We start from the raw sequence: 27,206 nt of genomic DNA, 5'->3' as shown, positions 1-27,206 counted from the left end.
TATCTTACCGAATCGATCGATATATATAATATAATAAGTAAACAAAAAAAAAAAAAGAGAAAATGACTTGCACATGCATTGTCACGTAACAGCTGCTCGATGATGGCTTGTGGCCATGAAAAAACAAGATGAGATCGACAACATTTTAGTCTGTGATCGATGGAAATGCCACATAATGCGCATTTAAATTCACAATTAGATTTGTAATAGAAACTATTCGATTTGACTCGATCAATTTAACTCGATTCCTTAACATAAATGATTCGTCAAAGAGAGGCAGTGTGATCGAATAAGATGAATCAATCTAATTTGGGCCAACAAAATCCTTTTCGCTTGCTATAGATCATAATGCCGGTGATGTCAATCTCGACTCGTATTAAGCAATTCATAGGTAATTCCTGCTTGATTAGGGATAATAGCCATCAATCTTGTCGATCTCATATCTCTGGAAATAATATCATTCGTGGGTTAAGTATGAGACTGACAAAACCGATGGGTTGTACGCAGAGGGAATCAAATGGCTGCGATGGACCACATGGAGTTAGACATGTCGATTAGGTCCCAATTCGTATGGCCTGCAAGAATTGTTTGACGGATAATTTGGACCATGGTGGATTGACAAGTCATGGATTAGAGTGGGGTTCGTGGCATGTCATTATCTATCCATCTATCTACTTTTGAAATCCCACAAACAGCGATTTCAATGGGAATTAATGACATGGCTGATACAGTACACCACGAGCCTCTCACCAATCCCGTAACCACAAATAACATAATTATCATATAATCATGATCTAATTCGATAGCCCAAACTCTCGTATACTCTGTCTCTCTAGTGATCTTGAATATTAACGTGACACCTCCCAATTAATTTTACAACATAGGACAAAGATTAAGATTGACTTATAAGGATCTGATGAATATATTACAATTAGTCCATCAAATTTGGATCGTAATATTTTATAACTCCCCCAATTAGTCCTAAAAGTGAATAAAGATTAAGATTAACTTATAAAGATTTGATGAATTGAGTGTACTACAAAATTAATTTCAATATAAACATTTTAAGATTAGCCCATCAAAAGGGTGAAAATATAATGTTAACCTATAACTTGAATAAAAAATAAAGAGAGAATATTATGTGTGATATGTATATAAACACACACACATATATATATATATATATATATATATATATATATATATATATATATATATATATACTAAAGATTTTTTGCCGACAATTGCTTTAGTATATAAAGATTCAAACCTATAAACTTCTCTTATAGTTTCTTTATTTTGACAATGTAATTATTGCTTATAAAAGAGACAATATATATCACACTTGATGCGGATGATGAGACTTGAAGACAGAATTTTATGCTCAGTTTTGATCCAAATTGTTGCATCTGATCATCGTTAAATGTGATATGTTCCCTGTGTTCGTCCTCCACATACCAACAGGCCACGGTAGCCGACTCAAAGCAAGCTGCTACTATAATGAGACATGGCGAGTGCCATAATGCAGCGCAGACGATGGCGAGTCCAAATCGGGGGGGTTGGTGACGAGTCGCGGTGGTGCGCGGTATGAGCGCAAGAGCCAAAACCCATCACTCGACTATGGCTCTCAACTCTACGTGCCATGTTGGTGGCCGCAAAGCCACACTGCAGGTGGCGCACTTAGAAGACGAATCTATCCACGGCCGAGTTCATGGAGCTGTACGCTAAAACGCGTGATTGAGTCGGTGCACATGACGAGATTCTTGTTTCGTGACGCGTGTGTCGAAGGGTAGCTTTTGTTATCGTCGCGGCACGTATTCAATACCGTATCTGTATTTGTATTTGTAAGTCGGAATACTGTTTGAGTTGGATGTTGATTGCAAGTTAATCGAGGTTTTATTTTGTGTTCGTCTCAGTATAATCTCTTAACATCAGCTAACAATACATTTGTTCAACTCTATAAAGGTCAAACCTCCTAAATTTTATCATTCAATGCTTAACTTTGTTTATATCTAAGTGTTCAACGATGGTACTCGAGGAGTCCTTTTATAATTGGTTCTATGTATCATAAGAGAGATTTGTATGTTTATCCTATACTCAGATCGCGTTTGACTTTAGATACAATAGATTCGTTTAATCTTATTATCATGATCTAGTTGTTAGTCATGATAATAAAGTATCGATCATATGATGTTAAGGTTATAGTCACGTGGTATTAAAATATTTAAGTATTGATCATGTAATATTGAGATATCGATGATAGCTCATATGACACGAGGTATGAATCATATAGTTGTGAGATATTTATTATAATATGCCTACCTATAATATTATTTGATTATATTATATAATAACAATTCATAATCAATAGAATTCGAACATGGTAGATTTACCTTCGATGTAAGTTCTACAGTAAATATCGAAATAAAAATCAAAGAATCAAATTCTTATCAAATATACGTGAATTTTGATTCCAAACAAATTATTTTACGATCAAACATTCTTAGGTGAGCAAATTCCATGGCTCAACACCAACTATGGCCATTGAAAATTTTAATTATCTATTCCCTTAAAATTAAAATTATTTTTATTTTAAAATTAAAAATTTTAATTAGGGGTTTTTTTTTATTATCGTAATAGCCTAACAAGGAAAATGAGCATTAATTGTCAATTGAAATGACACGTTATGAACAAAATAAAATAAAACGATTAATTTATCATTAAAATTAAAAATAATCATTATATTCCTAAGTAAGAAACCTTCTATCCTCATCATAATTCCTCACATAATCTCCATCATAATTCCTCGTCATGAACAATTCTGATCTCACTAAGATTCTGAAGGTGAACAGTCACAATTACTCAAATCCCATTGCAATTTCTAATTTCACATAATCTCAAAAAATAGGGCGATACAAATCTCATTTAATATGGTGTTATAAATGCAAAACAATTGCCAGCAGCGCTATGACGTGTGGGTCCCTTTACTCCTCTGTCCCAAGTATTCCGTCAGAACAAGATTAGACTATCCTATTCCCTCACTGTTATTCTGTTATAAAACCGTTCCAATCATTATGGTGGTTATTTGTGTTAATTTCATCGGATAAGGAAGGTTCTAATCCTGCTCCGGCGAAGCAATATATACACTTTAGTTCAGCGGTGTAAGCATTTAGCAGAGAAAGGAACTAAACTACAAAAGAACGCTTTTTTCGACCTACTTAACTGGCACCCGTCTTGACTACATTTCGAGGAGTTGCTCGTGGACCTCACCATTTTGTGCAACCAGAAGGCAGGTGAGACGGCGTGCAGACACAAACAGGTAGGAAAAGTAATGCTTCTGCGTATATATGTATTTATTGGAGACGAGCTCTCGAATTCGGCTTCGGCTTCGTCTCCTCTCGCTCGACCTCCGAAGAGGAGAGATATGAAGGAAGCGGGAGGCGACGACGAAGGCGAAGCCGAGGAGGAGAAGAGAGCAGAGAAACCATAGTATATCGAATGGCCTTACCCTTCCTTAATGGGGTCGTAGGGACGGCGGCGATGGCGAAACCGGGGGTGTCGGCCGCGGCGGCAGGGGAGTTGAAGAACGAATTGCAAAGGCTCGTGAGGGTGATCGCTGAGGAGGACGATGGGCAGATTGGGACCTACGAGGAGGCCGCCAGGGTGCTCGCGGCGCTTAAACAGGTCACCTTTGCCGGGAGAGGGGGCTCCAACGGTACGCCGCGGTCGCCCTTGGCGAACCAGAGGAGAACGGATGAGAGGATGGATTCGGCGTCGGTTCCCGAGCATTTCCGGTGCCCCATATCGTCGGAGTTGATGAAGGACCCTGTGGTCCTGGCATCCGGACAGGTATAAAACATCTAGGGTTAGGGTTTTGTTCTTGCAATCTTTACGTCGGTGGGTTTTGGAGATATCGAGTTCAAGTTTAAATGCTTCTTTACAATTTTTTTATTAGAATCGTTGCGGTTTGATTGGGTTTCTCGAACTGGAATTTTCTGCGATATATCTTTTTCTGTGTTATCTTTTGATATTTTCTCGGTTAATTCCGTGTTGTTCTTTAGCTAAGAAATGATGCTCCATTTTGTATCAATGACCGTATTTTGTGGAGAGATTGCATCTCATACCATCTATATTCACAGAACACGATATGATAAGAAAGACTTTACCTTGCGGAGAGATTGCATCTCCTACCACCCTATAAATAACAAAACATAAATATCGTATGTGATGTATATATTTTTTAAGTCGAAAAAAAGGGGGAACAATGCATTATGTAACCTAGACTTGTAAATATTTTGAATAAATTGGTTCATTTTGGCATCAAAATTAATTATTAGTCTGAGTTGTATACAATTATTTATGCTCTCTGTGTTTGGAACTTTTGCAGGACTTCATGTAGTCATTGTACTTGAGTTCTCATCCTGTCTCTGATAAGTTTATTAGTTGCAGTAGAAAAGTAAAAAAAGGTTACTTCTGATTATTTTTTAATCTTCTCTTGAAAAAAAAAAAAACTATTGTTCCATTTTAAATGTCTTACTGTGAACTTGTTGTTGTTTGTTATTTAGTGTTTCAATTATCCTTAACCGTTAGAGTTCTTGTGATCAATGAGATAGCTACGAATGCATATTGGTCTCTGAATCTATTAGTTTTTGCATTATAAAAGTTCTCCAAGTTAAACGTTCACTATTGGTTGTCTTACTGTAAATTTCTTATTGTTTGATATTTAGGTTTTTCAATTATTCCCAACCATAAGATTTCTTGCGGTCAATGAGATAATGAGATAGATACTAATGCATATTAGTCCCTAAATCTATTAGTTTCTTCATTATAAAAGTCCTCCAGATCTCTTAGCTTGGGCATATTAGTTCCTCAAGTTAAATCAAATTGATATACCAAGTATATTCCATCATCAAATTGGCAATAGTTATTAGGAAAGTTGTTGACAGGACAACCATGCACACCACAGATGCTACTCTGGGACATGCTTGCTATTGCACATTAATCTTAATGATGATGTCCTGTTCCTTTCTTCAGTATCAATGATAGGTGTGCATTTTGTATCCTTTTGCAGACCTATGACCGGCCATTCATTCAGGAATGGCTGAATTCTGGGAACCGGACTTGTCCACAATCACATCAGATCCTGCCAAACACCATCCTCACCCCTAATCACCTTGTCCATAGGATGATCTCCCAATGGTGCATAGAACATGATGTTTCCCTCCCTCCACTTGATAATGAGCAAGATGAAGACAAAGGTTTAATCACCGTTACGGAGAAGAATGTGCTTGATGGGCTCCTCCAAAAGATTTGTTCACCCTCTTCTGTTATGGAACAGAAGCGAGCCTTAAGCGAACTTCGACTCCTCACGAAGTGCAAAAGATCCTTTAGAGCCCTCATTGGAGAAAATGATGATGCAATCGCCCAATTGTTGGCTGTTCCCTCTATTCCTGAATTGAGTGCTGACCCAAAAGTACAAGAGGATACTGTGACGACAATTCTGAACATCTCGATCAATGAAACCAATAAGAAGATTGTCGGGGACAACCCGCAAGCCATACCCTTTCTTATTGATGCTCTGAAAGCTGGAAGAATTGAGACATGTAGCAATTCAGCAGCAGCTCTCTTCAGCTTATCAGCCCTTGATTCCAACAAACTCAAGATTGGTGAATTGGGGGCAATGAAACCACTTATAGAGTTGTTGGAACAAGGCAGTTCATCTGCCAAGAAGGATGCGGGGTCTGCTATTTTCAGCCTGTGCTTGGCTCATGAGAACAGAGCAAGAGCAGTGAGTGGCGGTGTGCTGGGGGTAGTTTTAAAGGCTATTACTGATCGCTCACTTGTGAATGAGTCACTGGCTATCCTTGCACTCCTGTCGAGCAACCAAGAGGCTATCGAGGAGATTGCTGAGACTGGTGGAGTTCCTTGTCTGCTCAGCATCATAAGGGAGAGTTCATGTGCACGAAACAAAGAGAATGCAGTAGCCGTTCTCTACCCAATCTGCATGTATGACCGGAAAAGGCTAAGGGAGGTTGGGGAAGAGGAGGACTCTAACGGAATCATCTCTCAACTGGTTCAGAATGGTACTTCTAGGGCACGTCGGAAGGCTGCTGGGATTCTAGACAAATGGAAGCGGACATTGCGCCTACACTATTCTTGCTAGATGTCCATGAAATTGAGTGAATAAGGTACATATTATGTACATATTTCCTCCCTTTAGAGCTCCTTTCAAGGACACTGTTCCATTGATATCTCTGAGATATGGTTACTGAAGAGTTGGTTATCGAGAGTATGTGAACATTAGTTCCAGAGCTGTCTTTCTTCTTTTATGTGCCTATATTTTGTGCAACTGTTTCTTGTGTAAATGTTTTCCTTAAGTTCCAAAAGAAAATTCTTTTAGATTTGCATATTACTCTTTGATGCATTTTAGACCTCAAATTTTAAAGTGTGGTGCATATTAATCATTTTGTTAGTTAATTCTTCGTAATTATTTATAAGATGATGTTGATGTTAATGGTCTGTTCTCTCTTAATAGCATAAAAGTAACATTCCTGAGTAGTCCACATTGGAAATAAAAAATAACTTTAAGATTGATTTATAAGAATCGAATGTATTATTATTAATTTTAGTAACATCATCTTGATTAGTGATTTGAGTTAAATGAAATTGATGGATTAGTTAACTTAGAGTGTGACATTGAACGATGAAATCAACCACAAGCAAGAAACCCATTCTTGAACCCTGTTTCCTCTTCAATCAACAGCCAATGAGATAGCAAATCCTGGAATTATTTTGTTTTGAGAACCAAGAAGGATCAAGAAAAAAGGAATGGCTGAAGATCTGAATAGTTATTGACGAAGGATTCTAATTCCTAATAGCGGAAACTACACCTGTTGTAATGTTCTTTTTGGTCGTTGCAAACTGCTGCAATGCTTGTATTCGATCGGGTGCTCAAGACCTTGATAAGTTTCAGGGGTGTATCGATCTGATCTCCATTTCATGAATGAAGTGGCTTCTCACAGAACTGAAAAGTGGGGCCGTTTTGCAAACTTTCAGGGTTGTTCACCTAGTATCACGCGACGAGAGCCAAATGGACGGCTGCGATGGGACTTTGATAAATTACCGGGGTGTATCGACCTGACGCTACAACTGAGTCACCCGGATCCATTTCATAAATGAAGTGGCCTCTCGCAGAACCAAAAAGTGGGGCCTCTTTGCAACCTTGCAGGGTGATTCATCCAGCATCAGGCGATGCGGGCCAAATGGACGGCATCGATGGACTCCGCAAGCGTTCGATGGTATATATTAATCCCCGCTACGCAAACCTTCTTTTAGGGTTAGCGCCGAGGTCCGTGGGACGGCGGGCTTGATACAAGGAAGCACGGTGGTGAGTGGCCATCGTTCTCGCCCTATACCTCCTATCTCTAAGGGTTTTGATTCTGGAGCTGTTGCCTGCTCCTGAGGTGCTAATACTATCTTTCATCTGATTGATCTTTTGCGTGCAGCTTGTCGCGTTATCTTGTGGTCTTCTAGCCGGCCCGAGGTAACATTCCCCGATCCTTGACTACCCACTTGTCTTTAGCTCTTGTGACGCTTGGACTGGCCGAAAAATCGAACCTTTTGGGGTTGGTGGCGGTGATTTGTTGCATTTTGGTTTAAGAATGCTGATCTGTCTTCGTTTTTATCTGTTCACCAATAGATGGCGGTTCCGTTGCTCACCAAGAAGATTGTTAAGAAGCGTGTCAAGAAGTTCAAGAGGCCCCAGAGCGACCGCAAAATCTGCGTGAAGGTAACATCGATTCTATCTGATTCCTTGGCTTCCTTTAATTGAAAGGTTTGATTGCTTTGATGATGGATCCTTGGTTTCCTTATGAACTGTTGCGAGTTGAAGTTTAATTGATGGATTGCAGTTCATTTGTAGATTGTGATCTTAGGTTGTTGCATTTGTTCTATAGTTCACATGATTTGTTTGCTTTCACTTTGCTTTATGTCAGTGTCTAGCAGCACTTGTTTGCGTCTCCCGCTAGTTTGGTTATGACAGATGATATGTGATAATAACATGTTAAGGATTTTGTAAGATCAACCGAAATGCATGGCCATTCGTAGTAAGACCATCGCTGTGACATGTTGAAGAACATGTAAAATTCAATAAATAATCGTGTAAAATGACAATGGTCTTTCTTCTTTTAGATAGTTATTTTTTGTTTAGGGTTGCTTTTTTTTTTTGGTAAAATAGGTTAAAATGCCTCGTAAAACCGCCATGTGCATTCTCCTTTCATGGTCCAAGTGAAATTTCTATTGCTGTCTATTTCTTCTACTGTTGAGTATTTTTTTTCATCCTTGTGGAGGTTCTATGATTGTGAGCCATAGAATTGAAGTCTGGGACAATTTCATATATATACCTTGTAAGGCAGGGGGTAATGGATATATCCTTTTAAAAGTTCCATGATATATCTCAAGCTTTTGTTATACAATGTTTAAATTTTTGTGGATAAGCCTAGACATGATTATATTTTTTTTTCTTTGACTTTAAAGATCTCGTTGCCATCACAAGAGCTTGTTATCTCTCTCACGAATTTTGAGTGACTTCACCTACTGTAGATTTAAATGCTCGATTAATGCAACTAGAATTGGTAGGATATAATTCTCTTTTCTTTCTTCTAAAAATGTCAAAAGTCAGTGGAGTAGTGATATTCAATCATGGAGAAAGTTGATATAACTTAAAGACTGATATCCTATCACATGTTGCATTGATTCTTAATTATACTTTTGGATTACTTTTGAGAATTCAACGAGCTTTTCAAGTTTGTCAGATCTCATATTTAAGGTAAATGCTTAAACATTATATTTGCGTTACATGTGCTTTAATGTAAATGGTTTGTTTTTATGAGAAAGATGGCTCCTGTGATCACAGAATTCTAGTTTACTTATTAATTCTATCAATCAGACTACTTCGTGGGCTTGTAGAAACATGCAAAATTTCCGAAACTGTGGCTGGTGCTCTGGTTTCAAATAACTCCTGGTCTTTGGAGTGTGTTGCTAAGTACCAACAGTAACAGTACTCTAAATTTCTCTTTTTCTTCTTTGATATGTATTGTTTTCATTTGAATGTATGCTGGGAAATACAATTATTCAGCATGCCTAGACTAAGTTGAAACTTAAATCACTCTGTGAATATAGCCAGCTCAGCTTTCTGAAATCAGCACTCAGAAATTTTTTTTACTGTGGATGTTCTGGAGTAGTCAAAAATATCTAAACTAGTAACATCTTTTTGTGCCAAGTTGTTTGTCCAAAGGAAATCTTGATCATGGTGTACAATTTCTACATGCTGGTCCATTCTCCCTGTTATCCCTCCGAATGAACTGACTAACTTTAGTGTTACAAAATGTTTGGTTGAAATTCAGCACTTCAGTCTACTGAAGTTTGAATGCTCAACTAAGATAAATGGGTCAACCCTTTGAAATAGAAGCCCAGTTTCTTTATCTTAGAGACCTCATTTTCTTTCATATTGCATAATGCTGCTAGCATTTCCTCCTCCAGCGTTCCTCTTTGGCTAGGGCATTGCCTCTATATGTGGTTATGTTTTTGAAAGCGTAACATGTTTAAGTTTTCTTTGCTGCTCTTACAAGGTGTATTATGCTTATTTTAACTGTTTATGTTTCTTATGATCGAAATGTTTTGGTTTTTATAGCCAAATTGGCGCAGGCCTAAGGGCATTGATTCTCGTGTAAGGAGAAAATTTAAAGGATGTACCTTAATGCCAAATATTGGGTACGGTTCAGACAAGAAGACACGCCACTACCTGCCAAATGGGTTTAAGAAGCTTGTGGTTTACAATGTTGCTGAGTTAGAGCTGCTCATGATGCACAACAGGTGCACTTCCTAATTGCTGCTGCACTAGTTGGTTTAAGATATTAGTACTGCACCGGAGATGGATATGTTGTGGCATGTTTTATTTTTTTGATTCAAGATGTCTTGTGTAATTTCTCAGGACTTACTGTGCTGAAATTGCACACAATGTCTCCACGAAGAAGCGCAAGTTGATCGTTGAGCGAGCTGCTCAACTTGACATTGTTGTCACCAACAGGCTGGCAAGGCTGCGCAGCCAGGAGGACGAATGAGCCTGACGGAAAGTCTGCAACACCAACCAGTTCAAAGATTAGTTCTTTTCAGTTTTGCACATTTTTGGCTTGTTGGATCATCTTAATTCTGAGATACTGTGTTTGTTGGTCTGAAACTAGTTTTGGTAACAAGATTTTGGCTAGTTGCACTTTATGATCCTTGGTATCTAACATGAATGGCACTGGCTGGAGCTTTAATTCTGACCACAATTGCGTTTGTGTGTAGTTCCAAGTTTCCATGGATGGCAACCTTTTGCACTGCATTGTTACTTGGAGTTTTACATTAATATACTGCAATCAAACTTGCTCTTTAACCTTCGATGAGGCCATAAAGGTCGGGAACCCTGGATTGATGCAATCTTCTTCTAATGCTCAAATTAACCCATTTGTTCACTCCACAACTCCCAAAAGCCATCACCATCTTGACTTGATCGTTCTTACTATGGAACTAAGATGTTTGATTTAGAAATTTTGTGGAAATCTTTCATATGCATCTGACATTATCTAAATATTTATGCGTTATTTTCATCATCTAGCATGCAATTCCAATCTCATTGCCATCGAGCGATCGCCGAGAAATCCCTAATTTTTCGAGCTTCCTAAGAGAGAGAGACGGTGCGGATGGTGCGTTTCTTTACGAGTAATTCCACGTAATTCCAAGAAATTTATGATCGAGATAATAAATCCGATCATCTTTTCTAAAAGACGTTTTTTTTATATTTTTTTTAAACAATATCTCCTAATTCAAAAAATATCTAAAAAGTCTCTCAAAAAAGCTCATTGTATTTTTTTCCATCTATTATTGTGTTTTGACGTGTTATAATATTTTTTATTTAATATAGTGTTTTGCCATAATAAAAATTCTACAAACATTTAAAAATAATAGAAATGAGTCAACTGAAATAAAAACATAACCATTTGACATATCTTACTAGTATTCTGATTAATATTTATAATAATTTAAAAATAAGAACAAAAATTAGTTTGCGTATTTTGACCATTATAATAAAAATATTATAAAATCTTAAAAAATATTATAAATGAGTGTAATAAAAATATTATTTTGGATTTTGGATTTTTATTTTTTGAATCATGGGGCGTTATAAAAAAAATCAAAAAGGAAAAACTGAAATGAGGGTCCGGAAATCATCCTAATATTTTTATTCTCGTTCCAAAATTATGTGTATGAATCTTGTATTTTATAACAGACGAAAAATGTAATTACTCCTGCGCGTCGACACAAATGCTGTGGCGACGCCACCGTCCCTCTTTGGGAGCCACAATAAACCCGTCGGTCTCTTCTTTCCCATTCGATTAAATTGGGCATCAGATCTAGAGGCGAATCCACGGCATATGCCCTCTCGCTCTCCCGCTTTATCTATCTCCCCGTCCTATTTTCCTTTGCCTCGCCGCCACGCCTTCGTCTCGCCCTTCTCGTCAGATGGTATCGCTGCGGACGCGGGTGGAGTCGTGGATCCGGGAGCAGACGGCGAGGGTGGGAATCTCGTGGCCGCCCTCGATGCCGCCTCAGTGGCGGTGGCCGCCATGGAGGGGCCGGCGCGACCGGAGGGAGCAGGAGAAGGCCCTCCGAGAGGAGTTCGAGCGGCAGCGGCTGCAGCTCAACGACCTCTGTCGTGCCGTCAAGGTCGACTCCGTCGCCGACCTCCAAGAAATCCTCTGCTCCATGGTCCTCTCCGAGTGCGTCTATAAGGTGGTTCCTTTCCTCCACTTTTTTTCTTCTTCTTCTTCTTGAATTTGCCCTTTGTCAAGAATCAAGAATGCCTGTGATTCCTTTCTTGTACTTTTGATTTCTTCTTCTTGAACTTGCCCATGGTCGAGAATCAACAATGCCTTGCGTGTTCTTCTTTTTCTTTAAAGGGACCTTTATGTGCATTTTGACTCGCAGAAGATTAAAAATTCATAAGACCATGTAAGATATGAGGCTCTCGAATTTTCGTTTCTTGGAGAAAAGTTGGATTTGGCATTAGTCCTCTCTAAGTATGTCTATAAGGTCACTTCAGTTCCCTTCCTCTTTGAAGTCAAAAATCTTTTCATCTCCTCTTCTTCTTGGTCAAGATTCGAGAATACTTTGTGTTATTATACACACAGAAGATTACAAATTATAGATGATTTTTTTAGATGTAAGAGTTAAGAGGATGAAGTTGGGTGTATAATGAGTCTTGAGAAGGAAAGAAGTTCATATTTCTTTTTCAGTACTTACTCTTGTGGACTCATATCTTCTAGGGGCAGACACAAGTTGGAAATAACAATTAGGATTAGAACAAGAAATGTTGGATCAGGCATTGGTTGGGAAAATTACATTTTCATTTCTTGGGGAGAAAAAGTTTATTCATTACCCTCAAAAATGGAATAAGCATTCTATTTTTTGCAAATCAAGCAACTAAGTAGGTTTCATTTGGATTATGTGCAACAAAGTACAATCAAATTGCAAATGAAATTCTACAGAAATGTCAATAGGTTTTGCTTCACGTGTATGGAAGTGTGTGATGCTTTGTTCACCAAAGTGGAAAAATCAGTCGCAGGAGTATTCTCCTAGCACGTGGCTTTTGTGTTAATATATTGTTCATGCAAATGCATAATCACATTATAAATAGCCTGAATGTCAATCGCATGAACATGCAAATTAACAAACTATAAATTTAGCGTTTCAAATTATCACCAGCCATTTTTTTTCCATTCTAATTTTTCTTTTTAAGGGTCAGTTAGTTCATCATGCCAAATGCTAAATTAGAAATACCACCAGTCATTTTTTTTAATTTTTATTTGTTTTTTGATGGTTCAACAAATATCAGAACATTCGGATTTACCATGCTTACTCCTAGGTTTAGAAACATCACCTTAAAAATATTGGAGTTGCAATTCTTTATGAAATGGTAGGGTGAGATGGAGTTTGGAGAAAGAAGGAGCTAGACATTGAAGAGTGGAAGCAAAATTGTTCAAAAACAAAGCTTTGGCCCTATTGGAGGAGATATATTGTGTTCACCTTCAGTGTTTTATAGGGATGACAATGGATGTGCAGAAGTAGACAGAAGCCAAATTTTAGGATAATACAATTGCACATGGAAGTTAACTTGTTGTCATTATTATGCATTTTTTAATTATAGAATGGTAAGTATTGGTCGCAGATGAAAATACAATTTTTGGATATGATATGAGAATCAATAATATAGTATTGAGCTGTTATGTAAATGTTTAATGGAATTAAAAATCTAAATGCCTAGTTTTTATAGGTTGTTAAATTTGTAAGGTGCCAAGTTTAGTTTGATAAAAAAAAACATTTCAATATAGGTTTGTAGGTTAGTATCATCGACACTGAATTATAATTTTGTCCCATTTTTTAATAGGTTTTTTTTCCATCTTTCTTTGAAGAAGTATATTCGATTGCTTTCTTTGCTGTTGTTTGGGTAAACAAGCTCAGGGGTTGGTTATTATTTTCTTCTTTTGTAATGAATATGACAAATCTTCAGTTATAAGTTCTCTTTGAGAATCTATCACCATGTAATCTTCATAACCAAGATGGCACATCAATTTTGCTTAGCTTATAATTGAGTATTGTTATGTACTGATGTTTTCTACATGTAGGTAAGGCTGATCATCAATCTTCGTTGAACAAAAGAGTATCAAAATTTTAAAATGGATGATGTCTTCCAACAAGATCTTGAATGATTATATTTCACCACTTGCTCTGAGAAAGTTTAAGATTGACCAACTAAAGATCTAAATTATGATATTTATATGTTGGCTTCAGGCATCTTACGTAGAAAGATCTGATTTTAAGTTGTAGCTCAGTGATCTGGCCAAAGACAGTCAAAGCACTGTAGGTTAAGAGTAACAATAAAAAGATGTTGTTCTTGTTGGTTGATAGGAAAAGCATGGAATTCAATTTCGCTGGACTGGTCCATACCGACTGGGCATGAACTGAGGTGTGAACCACCATTCGAGCAGTCCAGTTCAGTTTTTCCCCCCTAAATGGCAGGCTGGTTTTTCGTCAGGTTTGTAAAGGGTACCGAGTCAGACTGTTCGTGGCATGAGACTTCAGTGCCATTTTAAATTTGGTGGGATGGTAGGGACCTTTGTCAACTGGGACCAGTCAGGGTCAGTCCGTAAACTTCACTTGTTCACATTGTATCCAAACAATACCTGAAACTCTGTTGCTGCTTCAAGTTTCGAGTCTGATCAAACCAATTTAAAACTTTGACTCTGTATAAATCATGGTTCGCCTTACTGGTCCGTACCAATATATCGATTGGCCGTCAGTACGGTACGTACCGAGCCATGCCGATATATGGTAGGACATACCAATGTACCAGCATATACCACCTATATCGATCTCCTGTCGGATTGATACATACCATCCGTACCGAGCGGTATGCTATGGTATGACAAACCTTGATATAAATATGTTAGAAACATATTTTAGTTATGTAAACTAAACTCAAATGTCCAAGTGAATTGCCTTGTTGGTTATGACAACCTATTCCAAGCCAACTAGTGGTCAGTTGAATCCATATTTCTCGTTGAATATCAATTTACTTTGTCATGCTGCACTACACTGCAAAAGGTTGTCATAATTTCTACAATTTAGATGTAAGCATACGTCAACAATTGAATATCAAAAGTTGCTGATCTTGTTATATGATCAGCTTAGCAGGCAGATAACTTACTTATGATTAGTAAATAATTTACTGATTATCATATTGACTAGATATATGATAAATTCTTGTACTCATTCTTCTGGTGACAATTTTTAAATGACAGAGGCCTACTGCTGATATGATTTGGTATATAAACAAATTTAAGTCTGATTTTGGAGGACAAATTGTTTCTCTTGAGCATGTGCAACCATCTTTGGAACATGTGCCTCATAGGTGCGTTATCACTGTCATTTTTTACAAATTTAAAAGTCCACCTTTTAGTTTTGTAGGTTGGCTTTTTTATTACTTTAATCACATTAAACAGGTTACTTTGTCATTTTTGTTAAATTATGTTCTCTTTCAAACTTCCGTACACTTGACTAGGTACTTTGTGAGATCTACCAGTCTGGGATTTATCCAATGTGTGTTTTTTATTTTATATACAGTAACTATTGCATACTTAACATTACAATAGAAGCCATCATTTTTTAGCTTCCATCATGCATAAAGTGGTGATACTTATTTATTTTTTTGATTAGGATATTAAACTATCTGGTTATCACTATTTTTTTTTTATTTTCTTTGAAGCAATATTGGTATATATTCCTTAGGAAAAGCTTGCACTGTTTACTGAATTCTATTTTTTGACTTTCTGACAATTATTCTTTTATTCGTGTAGAAACAGAAAAACAAAAGGATTTTGAGGATTCTGGAAATAATGATTTATAAGAATTTTAACATACTTGGAATAATGTGAATGTTTTAATGGTTTAACTTAAAAACTAAGTACTACCAAAAATGTTGACACTTCAACACCTCTTGGTTCGAAAAGGGAATGAAAACCAAACTGTAGTCCTTCATTTTTTTGTGAGCGTGCCTTTACACAAGTTTGCATAGTGGGTATTGGCTGCCTTTAGATTCTTACTTTAACTTTAATAAAAGCATTGAAACCATCAAGGTCAATCATAAACTTCTTAGATTCATTAATACTATATCTGAACTGAAATGGATTTGGCATGGCCCATGGCACTTAAATTCTTGCTTAGAAGTATATAAGCATTGAAGTCAACAAGGACATTGGTTAGGAAGCTTGCATGCGAAGAATTTCTTCTGGACCAAACCTAATGGAGCAAACAAGAGCTGGAGATACCTTAGAACAAATTTGTTTTTTTTATGAAGGTCTTTCATCCTGAAAAATGACTCATACTAGTTATGAATTTTCATGCGAATGGTTCATGGATGCATGTTTAGGAACTATATCATGCAATAAATATATAGGTTGGAGGAAGATGTATATCAATGATGGCTCTCAGTACAATCATGTGTTGAGTGTCTCTGTCTAACTGGTGCCGATCATATTCCAGCACCATGTCCTGGACATTTTCCGATTGGCTTGTTCCTTTATTGTATATATCAACTGTAGAAATTAGAATCTTTAGGTATGATAGAGATGTAGAATTTTCCAGGTTGCATAGTTTGTCAGCCTGGTGCATATCATCGTATATCTCTGTGCTAATGATCAAGTGTTGCTATTGTGAAGTTTTTATACTGTTGTATAATAAAATTATAAAGGCGGATGTGATTCTCTGTTTTATAGATGAATTTGAAAGTGGTCTTGTATTAGCAACCACAGTTGAGTACATTGGGAGTTTAAGCTATATTTATGTCGTTATCTTTGCTTAATTTTATTTTTCTATATTCCTTCATCTCTTCAGGTACCTATTAGCTGAGACAGGTGACACCATTTATGCTTCATTTATTGGAACAAAGCAATACAAGTAAGCAAAACTCTTAGCTTAATAAAGGTCATAGATTTGTTTCAAAAGCAGCCTCTGGTCTTCAACAACTTACACATCTTCCATTCATCCTTTTAGAGATGTCATAGCTGATGCAAATATACTTCAGGGGGCAATATTCCATGAGGATAATGTTGAAGATGATTTGAGTGACACTGAAAGCGACCAACTTGACAATCCAAAGAAATATGATAAAAATCTTGGGAAGCCATTTCAAGCAAAACGAAAACGGTTGAAAGAAAGTCCAAAACCTGCTGCGCATCGGGTGAGGTTTCTGGTTAATTTTCCTTGCTTTGATTGTTGCTAACATAGGATGTAATCTCTTCACCCTATCCAATTTCACATTAGTTTTCTGTTTGAATCTCACTGATTAGGCAAAACCTTTTCTCTTATAATTTGCCTAGGGATTCTTGGCTCGTGCTAAAGGAATTCCAGCATTAGAGTTATATAAACTTGCACAAGAGAAAAATCGTAAGCTTGTTCTTTGTGGGCATTCACTTGGTGGAGCTGTATGTGAAATCGACTATAGTCTACTCATATTAGCTTATATGTCTACTTCTATATGTATCATATATCTTTTCTTTATTTGTGCAGGTAGCTGTATTGTCTACGCTTGCAATATTGCGAGTTCTTGCATCTTCTCCTCTGGCTAAAGAGCATGAGAATGTTCCAGTGAAATGCATCACTTTCTCTCAACCGCCTGTTGGGAATGCTGCTCTGAAAGAGTAGGTTCCTTCTAATCAAATACAGTATCTTAAGTTTTATATCAAGGGACAATGTGATTGATTACTTATTTGGCTAGGGTTTGTAAACTAAAACCATGCTAACACTAGATTGATCAGATTGTAAAGTCTCTTTTACCTGTTTCTAGTTATGTTCATCAGAAAGGATGGCAGCACTACTTCAAAACATACTGCATTCCAGAAGATTTGGTTCCGCGGATTTTGTCTCCTGCATATTTTCATCACTATAATGCACAAGTTCAGCAACCATCTTCAGATGATGTCTTGGTGAAACAGGAAGATGAAACTAGTAAGTCAAATTCAAAAAAGCCCAAAAGAAATACTGGGGAACGACTAGTTTTGGGAGTTGGCCCTGTTCAGACCTCCTTTTGGAGACTCTCAAAACTTGTTCCCTTAGAGGGTGTTCGTAAGCATTTAAATGTGTTCAGAAAACTAGGAACCGAGGGTGGAGGTACATCTTCAATTGACAATGGTAACATGCAATCTGCAATTTACGAGACAGATCCTGAACCACAGACTCTTGAAATCCAGGAGGGTTCTGATGGGATTTCTTTAACTCCTTTTCTTGATACTGAGAAAGGAACTATTGAATCAAATGGCAATTATGTAACTGGGAAAAGCAGCGCTGGTGTTGCGGAATCACAAGGCTGGCGTAGAGTTCCTTACTTACCTTCTTATGTACCATTTGGACAGGTAGCTGTATCTTTTTTTCCTTTGCTTCTTTTATGTCTAGCTTAGCTACCTTCCATTCAGATAGATATTTGGAACTTAAAATTAGATTGTAGTTACGATGTTGGTATATTTATTTACACCTAAGAATGCACAGAAGTTAACCTTTTATATCTCATATATACGTCAGTATATACTGCTCGTGTGTGGATACATATATTCTACAGATATACTCCTTCTTAGAGAATTATAAATGAATTTAGGTGTTAGTTCTTTGTTCCTAAACACGCCATTGGACTTGGGGCTGCAGACCTGACTGGGTCCTGAGGTGGCATGAGTGAGAAGAGACCCATTAGAAATTTTAGATGCATGTCCACACTCAAGATAGTGCTTTGAGAAATTAGTACATGTCCCAGGCAATTACTATGCAACAGTATAACTTTCCTTGGGCAAGAAGTTAGTTGCACTCACAGATTTTTTGGGTTGCAATTTGGTCCGAAATATCTTAAAACTTTACTATCATAATTTTTTTATCTTTTAGTGTTAAAACTACAACAAGTGGCTTAAGGATATTGCTGTAGTTATGATGTTAGGACACTTTTTAATGTTAAAAACAACTGACTATATCTTTTTTTGCACTAAGATCGCTTACGCTTAGTTTACTAGAATCAGCTAAAAGTATTAGTTCCAACCATGAAACTATTCCTGCTGTGTATGTGTTGGTCAAGAGTTGGTATGGGCAAATATTACTTGCTGACCATATTGTTTCAACATTTTCCTGACAACATGCTACTGTAGTTTTAGGCATATCCATGCCAATATATGCTGAAACAGAAGGCGCTGGAGATGGACAAATGTTTCTATCTCAGGCTCCCATTCATAGAGTACTGACCCACATAATCCTTGATTGACCTTTTAAAAAAATCACAATTATCTTCATAATTTTTCAAAGTTCACATGCATATCATAGTTATCTAAAATTTTTGCCAACATCAAGAACCAATATTGGTACTAATTGATGGTTATTGTCATCTTATCTTACTAAGTGCTCGATAAATTGTCTTGTTGAGTTGTTGCTTAGTCAACCTTGAAGCATGCTAACTGTATGTGGTTTCCAAGCATAAAATGGTTTTCTTAAGAATTGAAACCCAGCTCTTGATATGGATTGGAGCTTTTGTTGTGTGGGTGGAACAATGGATCAGTTCAATAGGTGCATTTGCATCTTAATAACTGGACAAACTCCGTTTTGTTTTCTTAACAAGTCTATGGATATGTACTTGGTTATGTTATCCTTGACATTCAGTGTCAATATTATGCCAATCTTTGACAGTTCAGACGCATTTAAACATTTCTGGATTTGGATGCTACATTAGTCTAGAAACTATTCCTGCTTGTATATAAGGTGAGGGTGACAGTACAGAGAGGGAGACTTGGTATTTTGAGTTCAGCTGTATATTGAGAGGGATGCTTGTGTGAGGATAGTTGTTAAAGGTCTTATGGCATCTAGAGCAGCTTTTGTAAATTAGAAAGGACTTCTTGAGTGTCATACTATTTTGCTTTTTTTTTAGTTCAGCTGTATATTGCGGAAGGTCTTTTGTTGTTGAGAGGGATGCTTGCGTGGAGGATAGTTGTTAAAGGTCTTGTGACATCTAGTGTAACTTTTGTAAATTAGAAAGGACTTCTTGACTGTCATACTATTTTGCATTTTTTTTATTCTCATCTTTTGTCATTTCCTTGTATGTTTAGTTTTGTTGTATTGGATTAATCATAGATATGATTTTTGTTTTAGACTTTTAGTTTCTAGTTATCATCACTTTGAGTTTTTATTCTATGATTTTGCTTATCAAGAGCATGAAATTGTGATGTGTTTCTTTCATCCGCCTTTGTCTAACATGAGATAATTGCCTTGGTGATCTGTATCAGCTCTATCTCTTGGGAAGTTCATCAGTTGAATCACTTTCTGATGCAGAATATTCAAAAATGACATCGGTATGAACATACATAAATGTTGGTTTCCTAACGTGATTTTCTGATAGTAATCATTCCAGGTTTTGGTCATGGTAGTGTCAATTTTTTTTATTTAACTCTTAATTAATAGAAGTCTCTAGCCACTCCTTCTGAATGCTTTATTCTGGCAAAGGTATTTGCAGGTGAGGTCTGTCATAACAGAATTGAGGGAGCGTTTTCAATCTCATTCTATGAAGTCATATAGGTCTCGCTTTCAGAAGTAAGATCTTGTCAATTTTCTGCAAAACAAAATTTCTTGGCATGCTATCTTTCCCCATGTAACAGCCAGATTGTTCTTTTGTTTCCCTGCTTAAAGATTTGGCTTGCAGAAGTACAATTTCTCTTTTATGTCGGAACTAAAAACACTCTGTTCTACTGTATGGTTCCTCTTGTATATTTGGTCTAGATTAGACCTTATACATGCTGCAATTTTGACAGTTTTCAAACCCAACTTATTCTTTTGAGTTTCCCAAGTGGATTATTTTTTTATCTTCTACAATTATCACTTTCCAGATGGTCTCCTTTAATCTGTATGGCATGCACAGTTTCCTCGTTGGTTTTCTCTCTGTTCAAGATAATTTTTTTTTTCTCAGCTTTAGCATTACCCTTCTAGTTCCAGGATTCATAAAAGTTAGTCTTTTAAATGAGTTCTTCATTCAGTGGTAAGGATACACCACTAACTGCTAACCTTGCTATGCTGCTAGAGATTAGTTCTCGGTAGAGTATCTTAATTTGACATCATCAAATGTATTGGGTGATTGGAACTGTAGAACAGGTTTTCTGTCTGCTTGGCATATAATTCACAGAAACAAGAATTTGTTAGAATTATTCTTTAAAGGAAACCAGATGCATTTGGCATGCATTCTCAATTTTGAAGCTAGTCATTTTGTATGGCTTCTTGATATGATCATACTCCGGAGTGAGGTTCATGTCTCAGATGTCTTTCAGTTATCATGATTTTTTGGTGTTGCTTCAGGTTGATGCCAAATGAATACAAAAGCTTTTGTATTTCTCATTTTTAATACCTATCATCCTTCGCAGAAACATTAAGAAATTGGCACCTTCTTTTTCTTTCTCTGCAGGCTATATGAGATATGCATGTGCATAAATACTCCTCCCTTTCTGGGGATGGAGCAGTTACCACAATTTCCACATTTACAACAATTACTTGGTCTAGCTGCTCCTGGTGCTGTTGAACTTGCCCACATCATGGAGCCTCCTGTTATCCAAACAGCAACTTCTATTCTTCCTCTTGGATGGACAGGAGTTCCTGGTGATAGGAATGCACAGCCATTGAAAGTTGATATTGTGGGACATGGTCTGCACCTCTGCAAGCTTGTACAGGCTCAAGTAAATGGAAGCTGGTACGGATGTATTGATTTGGAAAACATGACTTCTTTTGCCGCTTGACTTTAATAGATTTCCTCGGACAAGAAAAATATTCTCTATAATGATTTATTTATGTAACATACTGCTTAATGCATACTCTTTGGGGATCATTGGGATCAGCAAAGTTGGTCTATGCCAGGCTCAACTGGTCTTTCCTAGCTGGTTGTTGCCAATCCTGATTATTCAGTCAACCTCAACCAATTTTGATGTTTTTGAATGTTCTATTTGATGACCCATTTTGACTTATTTGGACCAATCATGATCACCTTAGGGTCTTAACATCTTATGGATAAAGATTTCCTCCAAAACTCAAACATTGGTTAGCTACTAAATCATAAAGGAGCACTCACTATGACACCAAGGCCCGCCCTTTGAGAAGGTTGTTCTACACCATGAAAGATAAACTAGTGGAATGAAGAGGTTAAGCCAATAAGAGCTGATGTAATTATGTTGCTGTACCTGTAGCTTGTAATTGTCCAATTTGATACATGTGAATGCAGCAGATACCATATATGCTAGAAAAGGTGTGTTGTTGATTTAAAGATTTAAATTTTCAACATTTGGATGAGCGAGTACAAATTGAAACTTGTTGGTCTCTAAAGCTGACCTTTCTGAAATTCTGAAAGGTAACTGCTACATATAAGAAAGTAGAACTCTTTTAGTTGCCTTACGATGATGCTGTACTTCCCTGGTTTCTTCCCCGTTATTTTTTCCATGTTTTTCTCTTCCCTTGTTTTGTATTTTCTCGTCCCCTGTTTTCTGTCCTATTCCATCTACTAACTGCAATAGAGTTTTGATGGGCCTTGTGCATCTTTTCCTAAAAGAAAAAGGAAAGGATATCAACACCTATTGTTTGGTTCCTGTTCTTGTGGTGCTGCTTGTACTTAAACCCACCTGCCGTGTACATGTTTCCTTCATGTTGAACTTCTTTTGAATCACGTCTGTAGTTAATTTTCACACTTGATTTGTGTCTGTTGGTGAGCGTCATTCTAGGATATGACTATAGCTCTTTCATGGAGTCCAGGCATAGGAGGGATCCTAACCCCTAAGAGTCCATGATCTGCATAAATAAACGCATCTCTCAAGAATTAAGTGTCAAGCTATTCAACAAAAGGGGGAATTGCACATTGTCTCTTGCTTTATGATTTAACATCTCATCTACGTAGCTAATAGGGATCCTAACATTGTCATTGTCACATAGGGATCCTAACATCTCTTGCTTTATGATTTAACATCTCTTGCACATTGTCTCTTTCAGAGTATAGGCATAGTAGGGATCCTAACCCCTAAGAGTCCATGACCTGCACAAATAAAAGCATCTCTCAAGATTTAAGTGTCAAGCTATTCAACAAAAGAAGAGAGGAATTGCACATTGTCTCTTGCTTTATGATTTAACATCTCATGGACATGTTTCCTTCATGTTGAACCTCTTTTGAATTGCATCTGTAGTTACTTTTCACACTTGATTTGTGTCTGTTGGTAAGCGTCATTCTGGGATGCACATACAGAAAATATGGTAATGAAGGATATGACTACAACTCTTTCATAGAGTCTAGGCATAGTAGGGATCTTAACCCCTAAGAGTCCATGACCTGCATAAATAAATGCATCTCTCGAGAATTAAGTGTCAAGCTAGTCAACAAAAGAAGAGAGGAACTGCACATTGTCTCTTGCTTTATGATTTAACATCTCATCTATGTAGCTAGCATTGTATTGTCTTCTTGTGAATTTTGTATATTCTGTCACATATGTTTTAAGGTGCCTGATACTCTACATGACTACATAGGTGTTCAACAGTAGTGGAATCCTTAACTCCGATGCCAGCATACTCAACGAATGATGGGATGCAAACTCAGACACAAAAGATGCGGATCTTTATTGGTCCTCCTCTGAAACAGCCACCAAAATATCCAGTTATAGATGATTCTTTGCGTCCCGGCTTCTCAATTGCAGAACGTGCCAGCTTAGGCCCAGACTGTAATATAGAATCTTCCTCTGAAGATGGAAAGTTGTGCAGTGGCAATTTTGATACTTTCATTGTATATTGTACTAGTGACTTTTTAACCGTCTGCAAGGAGGTTCATGTCAGAACTCGGAGAGTACGATTACTTGGATTTGAGGTATCATGTCATACAGTAGATGTTTAAGTTTATTCTTCTATCAGAGACTATAATGGTTGTAAATTTATGACTGGATGGTTGCAGGGTGCTGGAAAAACTAGTCTGTTTAGAGCATTGTTGGCTCAGGGTAGACAGAGAAACAATGCAAATTTTGATATCATACATGCAGATGTGGGCTCTCCAGAAGGTGTAGTTGGTGGAATACGTTATTTAGATTCAGTTGGTGTGAACCTGCAGGTACTTTTATATATATGCACCAGGGCTATATACATAATGCATTAAAAAATTGTGAAATAAACACTTATGCTGGTTTCTTAGTGTGTGTAGTATCTGATCTAGTATTTGTTTCTTGTTCAGTTTTTCAGGCAGAAAGTACTTCAAGTTTCATTCATTCCCTAGTATTTTGCATCAGGCAGCACGAGGATGATTCTTATCTTTGTTCTTTTTTTTTTTCTTTTGGGTGGTGGGTTATTGTGGAAATCATGGGACACTAAGGGCATTAATTATCTGAGAATCCTGATGTGACATGAATTAACGAAGGGTAGGAAGATACTCAATTTACGTCTAAATTCCTAAATTTGAGTTAAACAAGAAGCTTGAAGAGGATTAAAAAAGTGGTCTTTGACAAGAACAAGGCTAAGATGTCCAAAGCTTGATTTGTTAATGAGAATTAGGCTCAAATGTGGACTCCCATGTATTGCTAGCATAGCATGTATGACTTCATCCAACAGTTCAAAAAAAATTCAAACCTGTAATCAAGGTCTTAAAGCTGTGTGTGCCTATGCACAGCATGAATGTACCAGAATATGTAGTTGTGCATGCCATGCCATGCATGTCTCACCATGTGAATATCATGGTCTGGTTCATGTATATCTTCTCATGGGCAAGGTGCATGTATCAGGGGGTGATCAACATCTTCATCCATTAAATGTGCGTCCAATAATAAATGATATCAGGGAGCGACCAACATCAGATTTCATTGCTTTCTTGCCATCTTATTTTACTGTATTCAGTATTTGGTATCATTTCCAAATATGTCAAAGTTGTTAGTGCTGACTATGCAAATGATACTACACAAAACACTAGCTGAAAATGTTCTGTTTTCTCATTTGTACTCTGACTCAAATCTTAAAAAGGTCATTTTCTTGGTTTATCACTTCAGCGTGATTGGAATTGGAACACTTGTTGCAACAACTGACATCCAGCATGTCATTTTTTGTGCTGCAGGAATTACATTTAGAGGTTTCTCGTTTTAGAGAAGAATTGCAAATAGGAGCTCGTGAACTTAGTAGAAAGACGGATTTGGTTGTTCTTGTGCATAATTTATCAAATAAAATACCTTGGTTCAATGATACAAGCACTTCAGTGCCAGCCCTCTCACTTCTCCTGAATGAGGCCAAGGCTCATGAGATCCCATGGGTTCTAGCCATAACAAACAAGTTCTCTGTCAGTGCCCATCAGCAGAAAATGTTAATTGATTCTGCAATGGAAGCTTATGAAGCATCTCCCGACATGACTGTAGTTGTGAACTCCTGTCCTTTTGTGATGCCAACTGCTTCAAGTAATCTGCAGCCATTACATTCAGTTGATGACAACTTTGTCGGGAATGAGTCTAACCAGAAAGTCTGGCTACTCCCTTTTAACATTGCTCGATTGTCATTTCAGAAAAAGTTAGCAGCTATGCCCGTCGAAGGTATCACTGCCTTTCGCCAACTTGTGCACCGTGTGCTTGCGAGTAACGAGGAGATGGCTTTCCAGGTCAGTGTTTGCTTCAATTGTGAGATGCAAATGCTTCGAATTTTTAGTGGCAGCATAAGAAAATTTTGCCTATTTTCTTTGCAGTATTTTATCTCCTTGAATAGCTACTCCTGGACAATTCTAATGATATGTCAACTTTTTCATCTGTGCCCTGCTGCTTGTCTGCTACAGGAACTTGCAAATGAGAGGTTTTCGTTGCAGTTGGCGAAGGAGCAAGAGAATTCTGTCAATGTAAAGCAAGACTCTGAGGCAAAGGAAAGTTCCGTTACAGCCGCTGCCGTTGGTGCATCACTTGGAGCTGGTCTCGGCCTCGTGATGGCGGTAGTTATGGGTGCAGCATCTGCCTTGAGAAAGCCATGATATCATTCAAGTATTCATCTGTTCCATTATTCAGGTTGGTCAAAACTAGAGCCACTGTGATCTACTGATATTTGAGGCTATTTGGGTAAAATTTTATAGAAATTGGTATTGACTCTTGTTGTCATATGAGAGTAGGCATGTTTTCGGTACCGATACATGTAGCATTACCGAACAATTTGCTTGCTTGCTTGCATAGCCAGGAAAGTTGGAGAGAGTCCTTTTTGTGAATGTGTCATGTTGGATCTCGTGTCTTCGAGTGGGTATATTTGTTTTGTTGCTCAAGCTTGCTGTTGATATGATAAATATATAAATGTATATATGCACAAAACTTTGATCATGGATTAGAATTTCTCATCTGAATCTGACTTGATTGTCTCTGGTATTCTTGACCAACAGAAGCTTCCATTTCCCCACCCACCATTTTTTGGTCAAATGGATTGATCGTTTGATTGTGTTTGACTATTCTCCTCCATACTACCCTCCATACTAGGGCATATGGATTGCATACCACCAAGTCTTACTACTTTATTTGGTTGCTTATTAGCGTGAGCATGATATCATCCGCATGCTTCCGATTTGTATGTAGTCACCTACCCCGAGATAATTCCATCCTTGTTGACTGTTGAATTGCTATGACACTTGTGTTTGTTCAATTATGCCATATTTCCGGAGCAGAAAAACTATTTATTAGCTTTTTAGCTTTTTTTATTAGGATCGGGACATGAATGCACGTTTCGTTTTTTAGCTTTTTTTTCTTCTTTTTTTAGCTTTGATGTGACCATGTTGGCTAATCACAAGCAGAGAGGTGGTCGAAAGTCGAGATTACAAAGGGTGGAGGAGGAGGAGGTCGTCGTCCCTACAAAAGAAAACGAAGGGGGAACAACCGACTGCTACAGTGACGATGGGCGAAGCAGACGTGCTCTTCTCTCGTCGTCTTCTCCACGCCGTTGGCTGTGACCACAGACACGGATGCCGTGTTCCACACTGCGTTCTCATTTGGTACGTACACAAGCGTGATGAGTTGTGAATATTTTTATTTATTTATTTTATAAATGGCAAGTGACGATGAATTTTTAAGATTTTGTGATGATTATGAAAAATTGTTTTTTCTGTTACTTTGAAGTCGTTTGCGTGCTGCTCTCTCTCTCTCTCTCTCTCTCTCTCTCTATAAATAAATATATATATATATATATATATATTAAAAAAGACAAATATCTTATATTTCCCTATTTATTCTATTTGATATGGACTCATTAAATATGCAATCCTGGACCAAAGAGTAAGACCGTAATCAGGTCACCCTAAAGTTCCTATTAATTGATAGAAATATCTTTGGTTAGAGCTAATTAATTATTGGTAACTGATATGGACATGAAAAGGTTTTGAAAATATTTATATTTTTGGGAGTGGAATAAGGTAGATTAGAATTTTTATTTTCTTGCTATGTTTTGACAAGGGTAAAAACCCAAACTTTTCTAATTATTTATAAATCATACCAAAAATACAAAAAAAATGCATAAAAGAAAAGGTTAACCTAACAACCATCTCTTATTTTTCTCCACGCAAGCTTTCGATTACCATTAAATTA

General features: G+C 37.3%; 3 protein-coding genes across 3 annotated transcripts; all 3 read left to right on the top strand.

Moving 5' to 3' along the window:
* Nucleotides 1–3,371: 3,371 nt before the first annotated feature.
* On the top strand, nucleotides 3,372–6,407 carry LOC135624971 (U-box domain-containing protein 9-like). Its single transcript, XM_065129140.1, has 2 exons — nucleotides 3,372–3,849; nucleotides 5,072–6,407. Exons 1-2 carry the CDS (start codon nucleotides 3,499–3,501, stop codon nucleotides 6,161–6,163), a joined length of 1,443 nt encoding a protein of 480 aa, XP_064985212.1. The 5' UTR covers nucleotides 3,372–3,498; the 3' UTR covers nucleotides 6,164–6,407.
* An 860-nt stretch (nucleotides 6,408–7,267) lies between these two features.
* LOC135624972 (large ribosomal subunit protein eL32z) lies at nucleotides 7,268–10,275 on the top strand. The gene is made up of 5 exons (XM_065129141.1): nucleotides 7,268–7,387; nucleotides 7,506–7,543; nucleotides 7,700–7,789; nucleotides 9,692–9,873; nucleotides 9,992–10,275. Exons 3-5 carry the CDS (start codon nucleotides 7,700–7,702, stop codon nucleotides 10,119–10,121), a joined length of 402 nt encoding a protein of 133 aa, XP_064985213.1. The 5' UTR covers nucleotides 7,268–7,387; nucleotides 7,506–7,543; the 3' UTR covers nucleotides 10,122–10,275.
* Nucleotides 10,276–11,379: 1,104 nt separating this feature from the next.
* Nucleotides 11,380–26,740, top strand: LOC135624970 (uncharacterized). The gene is made up of 15 exons (XM_065129139.1): nucleotides 11,380–11,832; nucleotides 14,901–15,010; nucleotides 16,492–16,554; nucleotides 16,651–16,837; nucleotides 16,977–17,081; nucleotides 17,167–17,297; nucleotides 17,444–18,008; nucleotides 19,908–19,973; nucleotides 20,135–20,211; nucleotides 21,074–21,355; nucleotides 23,167–23,500; nucleotides 23,585–23,737; nucleotides 24,728–25,258; nucleotides 25,430–25,652; nucleotides 26,420–26,740. Exons 1-14 carry the CDS (start codon nucleotides 11,563–11,565, stop codon nucleotides 25,616–25,618), a joined length of 3,063 nt encoding a protein of 1,020 aa, XP_064985211.1. The 5' UTR covers nucleotides 11,380–11,562; the 3' UTR covers nucleotides 25,619–25,652; nucleotides 26,420–26,740.
* Nucleotides 26,741–27,206: the final 466 nt, after the last annotated feature.

The sequence above is a fragment of the Musa acuminata genome, chromosome BXJ2-10, assembly GCF_036884655.1.
Source record: "Musa acuminata AAA Group cultivar baxijiao chromosome BXJ2-10, Cavendish_Baxijiao_AAA, whole genome shotgun sequence".
In the NCBI taxonomy this organism is placed as follows: Eukaryota; Viridiplantae; Streptophyta; class Magnoliopsida; order Zingiberales; family Musaceae; genus Musa; species Musa acuminata.
Note: the sequence above shows the minus strand (reverse complement) of the source record. Positions and strands in the feature narration are given on the sequence as shown.